Source organism: Cebus imitator, unplaced genomic scaffold, assembly GCF_001604975.1.
Source record: "Cebus imitator isolate Cc_AM_T3 unplaced genomic scaffold, Cebus_imitator-1.0 Scaffold149, whole genome shotgun sequence".
Lineage (NCBI taxonomy): Eukaryota > Metazoa > Chordata > Mammalia > Primates > Cebidae > Cebus > Cebus imitator.
In genome coordinates, this window is record NW_016107464.1 from 337255 (window position 1) to 349509 (window position 12255).

At 43.0% G+C, this 12255-nt stretch overlaps 1 protein-coding gene across 12 annotated transcripts in view; it reads right to left on the bottom strand.

Moving 5' to 3' along the window:
- Positions 1 to 12255, bottom strand: part of UBAP2 (ubiquitin associated protein 2) — a 132293-nt gene that overhangs the window by 20916 nt on the left and 99122 nt on the right. For all 12 annotated transcript variants that reach the window (XM_037743635.1, XM_037743631.1, XM_037743638.1 and 9 more), the window contains 4 exons: positions 10171 to 10384; positions 5581 to 5855; positions 4624 to 4793; positions 2230 to 2443 (listed from right to left, as the gene is read on the bottom strand). In XM_037743635.1, the coding sequence (XP_037599563.1) occupies positions 2230 to 2443; positions 4624 to 4793; positions 5581 to 5855; positions 10171 to 10384 (873 nt within the window). The remainder of the gene's footprint in view (positions 1 to 2229; positions 2444 to 4623; positions 4794 to 5580; positions 5856 to 10170; positions 10385 to 12255) is intronic.

Below are 12255 nucleotides of genomic sequence, written 5' to 3' on the forward strand. Positions count from 1 at the left end.
GCCTCCTGGATTCATGTGATTCTCCCACTTCAGCCTCCCAAGTAGAGTAGCTGGGACCACAGGCACACACTGCCACATCCGGCTAATTTTTGTATTTTAGTAGAGACAGGGTTTTACCATGTTGCCCAGGCTGTTCTCGAACTCCTGATCTCAGGCGATCTGCCCACCTCAGCCTCCCAAAGTGGTGGGATTACAGGAGTAAGCCACTGTGCCCAGATTCCAATGTGTTTTTAATGCTCTCAGCCATTTGTGTGCTTTATAACATTCCTTGAGACTAGCCTGGGCAACATTATAAAACTGTGTCTCTACAAAAAGAATTAGCCGGGTGCATCTGCAGTCCCCACTACTCAGGAGGCTGAGGCTGCAGGGAGTTGTGATTGTACCACTGCACTCCAGTGGGTGACAGTGCCAGACCCTGTCTCAAAATGAAGAGAAGGAGACAGAGGGAGGAGGAGGAAGAAGACGAGGATGAGGAGAAGGAAAAGAGGAGAAAGAACAAAGAGGGAAGAAAGGAAGAAGAGAAAAGAAAGAAGGGAGGAGGGGAACGAGGAAGAGGAGAGAGGAGGAGGAGAGGGAGGAGGAGAGGGAGGAGGAGGAGGAAGAGGAAGAGGAGGAAGGGGAGGAAGAAGAGAAAGAAGAACAAGAAGAACGAAGACAACAAGATTCCTTAATTCAAATGCAATTAAGACATTGGATGCAGGCAGGCAGATTTAATATAGGAACCACCACAATGTAGTTGTTTCCTTGGCTCTAGAAAGGCTTCTTCCTAAACTGGAAGCATATCTGTACTTTTCTCAGCTGCCTACACAAAGTAAGATGCTGCAAATGTGTGTGTGAGGGTGTATATATATGGTATGAAGGGTTTTTGTGGGGCAAGGGTTTAGATTTACTAACAGAATTATCAAGTCCCAGCACTGTTAATAAAAATTGTTGGCTTAAAAATTTTACTTGGAAACCTTAGGTATACAGAGTTGTTGAGCTGAAATCCTAAGATATCATGTCATATTTACAAAATAATGTCAAGTGATAAAAGGAACAAAGAGCCCAGTGTGGTGGCTCACCCTGTAATCCCAGCACTTTGGAAGGCCAAGGCAGATGGATTGCTTAAGTCCGGGAGTTCAAGATCAGCCTGGGCAACATAGAGATACCCGGTTTCTACGCAAATACAAAAGTCAGCCAGACATGGCAGTGCATGTGTGCAGTCCCAGTTCTTCCAGAGGATGGAGTGGGAGGTTTGACTGAGCCCGGGAGGTCAAGGCTGCGGTGAGCTGTGATCATGCCACTGGACTCTATCCTGGATGACCAAGCAAGACTCAGTACTCCACCCAAAAAACAAACAACCACCACCCACAGAATTGCTCACACACTGAATGCTCACATATTAATAATTTTTAGCATTTTTCAGCAATAAAGTACCTTTAATTAAGATATCCACATTGTAACTTTTATATATACTAGGAAGCCAAAAATTTAGTGCAACTCGCTTTATTGCAGCGGTCTGAAACAGAACCTGCAGTATCTCCAAGGTATGCCTGTAATGCTATACATATTATTTTAGTTTCCTGGGAAGCAATGATGTTCAAGCATTACTAGTGTAAGCTAGTTTAAAGGGTGAACAAGAAACATGAAAACAGTAAGAATAGCTGATTTGGCCTAGCAGAAATGTGTGTACCTACTTGTTCTTTTTTAAGTTTCTAAGATTCTCAGGAGATATTGGTATATCTCAACTTAACAGAAAGCATACAACTGGCAATGACAATCAGATATGCAGCTAACAAGAATCTAGAAGGGCAAAACTTTAAAACTATCACAAATAGAACTGATTCCTTTGTCTGTAGTCCGGTATTATTAACAAAAATACCTAACAGTGATGAAGAAGCAAATACAGTCAAAGCAAATGGGGCAATGAGAGAGAAAGCAGCACATGAAATGTGCAGAGACATGGGCAGGGTCAGACAACATAGAAGTGCCAGTACTACAGCCAAAGTGCTGATACTACACAGATGCTTGGTTTTCTCCACAATACGAACCTGTGGATCTAGCCACATACCCAAGAGCATGGGTGCTACAGATGCACACTGTAAACAAACTCAATGAACTATAAGGATTCTACTCAAAAGGTTAGTCAATTTGTAAAATAAAATCATATCCAAGAAGCATAATTTAACCAAATATTAATTTCCAAATAAGACAGACATCCCATGAGACAAATCCTGAAATACCACTTACCATGATGGTTCCTGGAGCTGACTCTGATGGACTCACAGGGCTTTGGTATGGGATCCTGCCATGCACAGAACTCTGGTCATAGGAGGAAGACGTTGCTACTGGACTAGCAGAACTCAGCAATGAGCTGGTCAGACTGCAGGAGGTAATGACGGAAGTTGTATACGTGGAGTTCTGTACTGCACTGGTCATTGGTAAAGATGTATTCAAAGGCTCACTGAGAAGAGTTAAAGATATTAAACAAAATTTTATTACTTTAAATACCTTCATGAAAAAAAATAAACAGCTTCATTAGATGCAAGTACTTCATCAATCTATTGTCCCAAATGAGACCCACCTAATTTAATTGAGAGATAGGGGGACATCTTTAAGAATACTCAGTCCAGCCTGGGTGGCTCGCACCTCTAATCCCAGCACTTTGGGAGGCCGAGGTGGGTGGATCACAAGGTCAGGAGATCGAGACCATCCTGGCCAACATGGTGAAACCCCATCTCTACTAAAAATACAAAAATTACCCGGGCATGGTGGCAGGCGCCTATAATCCCAGCTACTTGGGAGGCTGGGGTAGGAGAATTGCTTGAATCCGGGAGGCGGAGGTTGCAGTGATCCAAGATCATGTCACTGTACTCCAGCCTGGCAACAGAGCGAGACTCTGTCTCAAAGAAAAAAAAAAAAAGAAAAAGAAAAAAAACAAGAATACTTATGAAGGTTCTTTAAGGAATCTAGGTGTTTGAGACCATCTTTAAGAAGGGAACTTAAGGCCAGGTGTTGTGGCCCACACCTGTAATCCCAGCACTGGGTGAGGCCGAGGCGGGTGGATCACCTGAGGTCGGGAGTTGGAGACCAGCCTGACCGACATGAAGAATTCCCGTTTCTCCTAAAAATACAAAATTAGCTGGGCGTGGTGGTGCATGCCTATAATCTCAGCTACTCAGGAGGCTGAGTCAGGAGAATCGCTTGAACCCAGAAGGCGGAGATTGCGGTGAACTGATAACATGCCATTGCACTCCGGCCTGGGAAACTTAAGAGCAAAACTCCATCTCAAAAAACAAAATACAAACAAATAAAAAGGGAACTTAATTACCAGGTTTTGACTCTAGAATGTGCAATGGCTAACTAAAAAACCAAACAAAACAAAAAACAGCCAGACATGGTGGCTCATGCCTGTAATCCCAGCACTTTGGGAGTCTGAGACAGGCAGATTCCTTGAGCTCCAGAGTTTGAGACCAGCCTGGGCAACATGACAAAGCCCGTCTCTACAAAACATACAAAAAATTTAGCTGGGAATGGTGGTGCATGCCTGTAATCCCAGATCTTTAAGTGGCTGATGCAGGAGGATCACTTAAGCCTGGGAGGCAGAGGTTGCAGCGAGCCAAGATTGTGCTGCTGTACTCCAGCCTATGTGACAGAGCAAGATCCTATTTCAAAAAAAAAAAACAGGCCGGGCGCAGTGGCTCATGCCTGTAATCCCAGCACTTTGGGAGGCTGAGGCGGGAAGATCACCAGGTCAGGAGTTCAAGACCATCCTGGCTAACACGGTGAAACCCTGTCTCTACTAAAAATACAAAAATTAGCTGGGCATGGTGACACACGCCTGTAGTCCCAGCTACTCAGGAGGCTGAGGCAGGAGAATCACTTGAACCTGGGAGGAGGAGGTTGCAGTAGGCCGAGATGGCGCCACTGTACTCCAGCCTGGGTGACAGAGCAAGACTCCCGCAGGAGGAAGGGGAGAAAAGAAAACTAAAATCTGAGATTTTGTATTTATAAAATATTCCACTCAAGGAAAATTACTGCTCCATAGATGTGGAGAAATTAGATCCCTCATAGATTACTGGTAGGAATGTAAAATGCCACAGCCACAGTGGAAACAGTATGGCAGTTTCCCAAATGGTTAAGAGTTACCATACGACTCACAATTCTACTCCTGGGATATACATCCCAAAGAACTGAAAGCATGCAAAACTTGAAACCAAACGTCCATAGGAGCATGATTCGCTACAGTCAGGAAGAGCAAACAACCTAAATGTCCACCAACTAATGAATGAACAAAACGTTTATTTTGTAATGAAATATTTGGCAATAAAAATGATACATTCAACATGGGTGTACCTGGATAACTTATACTAAGTGAAAGACCAGACATAAAAGGCCACACATTCCAAGATTGTAGTCATATGAAATGTCCAGGTAGGCAAATCCAGAGACAGATTATTGGTTGCTAAGGGGCAGGGGAATGAAGAAACTGAGACTATCAGCTACAGGTATGGGTTTCTCACGGAGATGATGGATAACACTGAGGATAGCTACACAATCCTATCACCACAGCATGTATTCTTTCCACCAGGTGATCTCTTAGGGTCTATTTTGCTTCATAACAAAGGACTAAATATCCATTACCTTAAAGACTTCGAATATAAGCTGATTGGAATCTGATTACTATTTTCAGTGCTTGGAGCTGATCCAAATTCAGAGAGAGAAGGTTCTGACCCAAATTCCAGAGCCCCAAACTGCACATTTAATCCTGTGACATCTGCTGAACCAGGCATTTCCACTGCAGAAGCTGGGATCTGAAAAAGCAAAGCTGTCATGTCAGGAACAGAGGCCACAGATTCCAGGTCACAAAGGCCAGAGTCAAACAAGCATTTAGGTTCCCAGGCAATACTGGCAGGAAGGAGGAGTGAGAAACAAACAGAAAATATGAACAAGACTTTTCTAAAAAGAGAAAGAAAATAAACGAGCAAAGAAAAATTAAAAGTTGGGCTGGGTGTGGTGGCTCAGCTCATGCCTGTAATCTCAGCACTTTGGGAGGCGAAGGCAGGAGGATCGCTTGAGCCCAGGAGTTCAACACCAGCCTGGACAACACAGTAAGACCCTGTCTAATAAAAAAAAAAAAAAAAAAAAAAGGAGAGAAATTAAAAGTTAAACAGGAATGGTTGGCATTAATATCAATATCTACATCTAAGAGTAATGAGAGGGGAGTGGTGACGGGTGGGGAGTGAACACTGAGCTGACTGCTGTTTCAGGGACTCACCAATGATGAAACCATCACCTGGTCAAGGAACCATGCATCCTCCAACTATGGTATACAGCAGAACACTCAAGAAGAACAGTTCTCTGAGCCAGATCTTCAAATCTGTACTTGAAATAAGGATCTGTGGCTCTCAGCACAAATCCATTCCCTCTAATACTAGAGTCCGATTGCTCAGAAATGGTAATATCCTCATAATGCAATCAATAAACTATATGCTTGAAAAACACTGCATCCCAGTTTCCAAATCTTAGTATCCCACTACTTGAGCTGAATGTAAAAATAACTCCACCTTTAGGACTGTGACTTCATGATGAAATGCCCACCTTAGAAGCTGGGGGTATCCGCCGCTTAGCAAGTTTGATGTGTTTGGGCTGTGGCTGGTGGGCAGACACAGAGATATTTTCGATGGTCATGCTGGGAAGCTGCAAAAGCTTGTTCACAGTGGAGGGACTGTCTCCAGGCGTTGATTCTCGACGTTTTGCCTGGGATGTAAAGGACTCCAAACCAGGAGGAGGAACAGTGACTGCCTGGCTCTGGTGCTGCTGTCGCTGGCTTAACTGGCTAAGAACTGGGGATGGCTCAGGTTGAGATTTGAAGTCTAAAAAAAAGTAAGCAGCAATTTATGAGGCACAATGGCTTCGGACTCCCTCTTCAATTGTTACTTATCGTGAAGCGTTCCATTACCACCAATTTCTCCAAATCATCTTCCAGATGAATTTCTTAGGTTTTACACATACTATGTGTAATACCTCATTTAAGATAAATGGGAAAAGGTTCCCAAATAGGTATGTGGCTTGTTTCCTATGCAGAGAGATGTGGTTTATGTTTAGCCTAGGGGGTGATGAGCTTGTGAGAACAATATTGAGGTGCTATACACACCTGAGTATTAGCTAACAGAGAGCCATACTTTAATTATTTTATATATTTTCTATATAACTTTTAAAAATTTGAGCAGGCACAGTTGCTCATGCCTATAATGCCAGCACTCTGGGAGGCTGAGGTGGGAGAACTGCTTCAGCCCAGGAGTACAGGGCTGCAGTGAGCTATGACTGCTCCACTGCATTCCAGCCTGGGTGACAAAGCAAGACCCTGTCTCATTCAAAAATTTAAAAAAAAAAATTATTAAGTTTTTGGACTGATAAATATATATGATGTTACCAAATCCAAAAGATACAATAATAAGTGTGATGAATATAAGTCTCCCTTCCACATCATCCTCCCATACTTGCTCCATAAAGGCAAACACTGTACCCGGTTTTCCCAAATACCTCTTTCAGAGATCCTATATCACAACATATACAGACAGACATATATATACACACACACTATATATACCTTACTTTCTCACAAATCATTTAATTTCTATTGAATGTCTCACATTAATGTGCAAAGAGCCACTTCATATTCATTTTGATGACTACATAGAAATCCAGTATACAATAGGTATCATTTTATAAAACCAGTACTATCTTAATGGACTTTTAGGTCAAATATTTTGCTATTAAAAACAATGCAGTAATGAATATATTTGTATGTAAGATATTTTGTTTACATACAAGTATACCTGTAGGATCAACTGCTAGGATAAGGTTGCTCCTTCACAGGGTAAATGTATTTTGATTTTTGATAAATATTATAAAATTACTGTCCACAGATGGGACACATCCTTTTTAACACACTCTAATACCAAATACTCTTGAATTTCCTAGTTTAACTGTTGGAAAATGGTATTTTAAAAAATGCAAACTAAAATGACATTAAATATGCTTACCGTCATTTCATATTCTTAAGTGTTCTTTACTTATAGACTCTGTTTGTACCTCTTGAGCCATTTTTTAACCTGTTTGTTGATCTCCTTTATTTTTAGTTACTTTTTTATTAAGGAAATTAACTCTTTTTGTCTATGACACAAATTTTGAATATTTTTTTCACTGTTTGTCTCCCTTCTAATTAGGTGTTTTCTACCATATCAGAAAGGTCTCCCTCAAAGAGAACACCAAAAAATTCTCCTAAGTTTTCTCTATTACAGTTGTAGATTCACTGCTTATGTTTAACTGTTTGACCCACTGGCATTTTGGTATAGAGATCCAACTTCATTCAGATATCCAGTTTTAATAAACCATTTCACTACTAATTTGAAAAGCCAGCTCTACCATATAGGACAGAAGTTGGCAATCTTTTTCTCTATGGGGCCCGATAGTACAACAACCTAATATTTTAGCTTTTGTGTCCCGCCATGTTGCCCAGGCTAGTCTTGAACTCCTAGGCTCAAGTAATCCTCCTCCTTCTGCCTTCCCAAGTGCTGAGATTACAGACATGAGCCATTGTTGCCCAGCTGGCTGAGTTTCAATTGAAATTAATTTTTAAAAAACAAATGGCAGATCTGGTTTAGATGCATCCACTTTTGAACTTGATATTATAGGCATCCACCAAACACATAGGCTTTATAAAGAATATGGGAATATAGGCCGGGCGCGGTGGCTCACGCTTGTAATCCCAGCACTTTGGGAGGCCGAGGCGGGTGGATCATGAGGTCAAGAGATCGAGACCATCCTGGTCAACATGGTGAAACTCCATCTCTACTAAAACTACAAAACATTAGCTGGGCATGGTGGCGCGTGCCTGTAATCCCAGCTACTCAGGAGGCTGAGGCAGGAGAATTGCTCGAACCCAGGAGGCGGAGGTTGCAGTGAGCCAAGATCGCGCCATTGCACTCCAGCCTGGGTAACAAGAGCAAAACTCTGTCTCCAAAAAAAGAAGAATATGGGAATAGCAAGCTTCTATCTAAAAAGTCCTATCACAGCCGGGCACAGTGGCTCATGCCTGTAATCTCAGGACTTTGGGAGGCCAAGGCAGGCAGATCACCTGAGGTTGAGAGTTCAAGACCAATCTGACCAACATGGTGAAACCCCATCTCTACTAAAAATACAAAAATTGGCCGGGTGTGGTGGTGCACGCCTGTAATCCCAGCTTCTCGGGAGGCTGAGGTAGGAGAATCGCTTGAACCTGGGAGGCAGAGGCTGCAGTGAGCTGAGATCATACCACTCCAGCCTGGGCAATAAGAGCAAGACTCCATCTCAAAAAAAAAAAAAAAAAAAAAAAAAAAAAAAAAAAGTCCTATCACTCATTAGTTATGTCTGCAGAAAAAGTTAATATAGAAGACCTACAACTGCTCTCAAAAAGGCCTGCCTGATGACCATACCCTGGCTGATGTGTGAAAACTTGGACTGCCGGTACATGCTTGGTAAAGGGTGCCAACATACTAACTATTAGAGTGGCTCACTGTGTTAAGAATGTCTGTATAAACAATGTGGTTTATGCTCAACACCTGCTTTCCTTCTAGGAAACTGTAATTTTACAATGTGTTAGGCACAGGGTGCCTACATTTCTTGCCCCAGTAAAAAGTTTGGGCACTGAGTTTCTAATGATTTCCCTTGGTAGACTAGACATCACTTCAAACCCAGAAGTGGTTTCAGGTACTTCAAACACAGTAAGCCATTTCACATAGCAGAGAAATACACGTCCCTGTGTCTCTATATGCCCTAACCATAAACCAGCCCACATGGCCAGCTCCATAATTAATGAAATTCCCTGCTATTCCTTAACACAGTGTGGCATGTGAGTGCTGATGGGGAATCATGGCTTAATGTCACAATTTCTGTGGAAGTTTAGTTTAGAAAACATTCATTTTATACGTGGGACCTTTATAATACAAACCACGGAACATAAAGCTTGACAAAATCATAGTGGATACTTGGAAATGTTAGAATGAGAAAGCATGAGTGTGTGTGATTTAAAAAACTGTCCAGGCTGGGCATGGTGGCTCACATCTGTAATCTCAGCACTTTTGGTGGCCGAGGTGGGTGGATTGCCTGAGTCCAGGAGTTCCAGACCAGCCTGGGCAACATGGCAAAACCCTGTCACACAAAAAAATACAAAAAAATTAGCCAGGAGAGGTGGCACGTGCCTGCAGTCCCAGCTACTAGAGAGGCTGAGGTGGGTGGATCAACTGAGCCTGGGAGGTCAAGGTTGCAGTGATATGTTACTACACCACTGTATTCCAGCCTGAGCAAGAGAGCAAGATCCTGACTCAAAAAACAACAATAAAGTAAAGTATTTTCTAGGCTGGATATAGTGGTGCACATCTGTAATCCCAGCTACTCAGGAGGCTGAGATGAAAAGACTGCTTGAGGCCAAAAGGCGGAGATCAGCCTGGGCAGCACAGGAAGACCCCCATCTCAAAAAAAAAAATGTCTTAAAATGTTTTCCACATTCCACATTTTATCGTCACCCTATTCTAACAGAGCTCAGAAAACTCTGTCCATGCATTTACACAAAGTGTTACATGCTCATATTTGCATGCTTTTATTCTTCAAGGCACATACTTACCATCATTACTACTACTACTGATAATGACACTATCAAGAACAACAACAGTGCAGGTACTGTACAACAAAGGAAGACTGATTTAACTTAGAAACTGCAAGAGTTCTACTAAAAAGAAACAACTCTGGACAAGTTCCACATTAGTATTCACAAGTCGCTGGGCGCGGTGGCTCAAGTCTGTAATCCCAGCACTTTGGGAGGCCGAGGCAGGTGGAGCACGAGGTCAAGAGATCGAGACCATCCTGGTCAACATGGTGAAACCCCATCTCTACTAAAAATACAAAACATTAGCTGGGCATGGTGGTGCGTGCCTGTAATCCCAGCTACTCAGGAGGCTGAGGCAGGAGAATTGCCTGAACCCAGGAGGCGGAGGTTGCGGTGAGCCGAGATCGCGCCATTGCGCTCCAGCCTGGGTAACAAGAGCGAAACTCCGTCTCAAAAAATAAATAAATAAATAAAACAAGTCAACACACTCTGTCAAAGCTTGGCACGTTCTCAGTTGGGGCAAACCCACAATGTATACTTACCAAAATGACTGAGGACTGAGGGCTGGGATGTTGGGGGCTTGAGGTCCCAAGAAGTAGTAGTTGCAGGGTGACTTGCACTGTTCTGCTGTGTACTTGGGGTGGTGGTAAACTGGCCCAAACTTGGAGCTTTCATCTGGTCCAAAATCTGGGAGCTTGTGATGTTTGCCATTTTTGGTGGTGCAAGCTCTCCAAATCCTGAGCCAAGGACGGATGACTTTAAAAGGGGGATAAAAGAACAAATCCTCAGCAATACAGAATTTTTACCCGAAGCTTTAAAACACATCAAGTATTTTCATAAGCATGTTAAAATCTATAATCTGAAACATGTGAATTACTAAAATATAACTTAGAAAATACTACATGAAAATATTCCTGTGCCATAAAAGCTAATTAAATACAGCTATCCTTCCTCATTCTGACATAAGAAGTTAAAGGGAAGAGAAGTATTTCTTATGAATTTGAAGAAATCAGTTTTTTTAAAAGTGATGTCATAAGTTCACAATTAAATGTTATTATTTTAAAAACTAAAGAGAAATGCCAAGAAGTAAATGACAAAGATATGCATGACCAACACACACACACTATTTTCCCAATCTGTGAACCACAGCCTTCATCTTTAATAATGACAAGATGTTCAAAGAAGAGATCAGCTGGAGATGACCCTGCAAGATCAAATACAGGTCAGGCCGGGCACAGTAGCTCACGCCTGTAATCCCATCACTTTGGGAGGCTGAGGTGGGTAGATCACCTGAGGTCAGGAGTTAGAGACAAGCCTGGACAACATAGTGAAACCGTGTCTCTACCAAAAACACAAAAATCTGCCAGGCACAGTAGCACATGCCTGTAACCCCAGCTACTCAGGAGGCTGAGACAGGAGAATTGCTTGAACCTAGAAGGCGGAGGTTGCAGTGGCCGAGATCACGCCACTGCACTCCAGTCTGGGTGATAGAACAAGACTCCGTCACACACACACGCGCGCACACACACACACACACGCAAGACTTCGTGGCAAGACTTTGTCACACACACATACACACACAAGCAAGACTCCATCTCTCTCTCTCTCTCTCTCTCTCTCTCTCACACACACACACACACACACACACACACACACACAGAGCACCCAAATCCCAATCCCAATCCCAATCCCAAAGATGAGGACACGTTTTGTCTTAGAGACTCAGGAAATATCATTATTACTTCTGTTGCTGTCATTTACTAGGTTCCCCACTGATTTTATTTTATTATTAATTATTATTTAGAGACAAGATCTTGCTATCAACCCAGGCTGGAGGGCCACAGAACAACCTCCTGGGTTCAAGTGATCCTCCAGCGCCAGCCTCCCGAGCAGCTGGGACTACAGTAGCTAGGATTACAGGCATGTGCCAAGATGCCAGTTGACTTTAATTCAGCGAGATGAGGTCTTGCTATGTTGCTGGGCTGGTCTGAAATTCCTGGCATCTCACAATTCTCCTGCCTCAGCCTCCCAAAGTGCTGGGATTACAGGCATGAGCCACCATGCCTGGCCTCCCCAGTAATTTTTTTTTTTTTTTCTTTTTGAGACAGTTTCTCTATTGTTGCCCAGGCTAGAGCACAATGATGTGATTACAGCTAACTGCAACCTCCGCCGCCCAGGTTCAAGCGATTCTCCTGCCTCAGACTCCCAAGTAGCTGAGATTACAGGCGCCTGCCACCACGCCTGGCTAATTTTTGTCTTCTTTTTAGTAGAGATGGGGTTTCACCATGTTGGCCAGGCAGGTCTCACACTCCTGACCTCAGGTGATCCACCCACCTCCGCCTCCCAAAGTGCTGGGATTATAGGTGTCAGCCACTGCGCCCGGCCCCCAGTGATTTTTAAAGCACGGCAGTGTTGAGAACTACTGTTCTAATACAGTGCCACACAAACAATTCTTATTCTGCTTTCTCATGTTGGTGATTCTCATGCTGGTCACGACATAAAGCAACATATCTTAAGATCACTAAAAACTCAAATGCTTTATCAACTCAGTAGGCAGGCATAGATTTCAGCAAGTCAGGAAGGGCATTACAGAATTATACCAGTAGCAGAGGGAAGGGCAGAGGAAG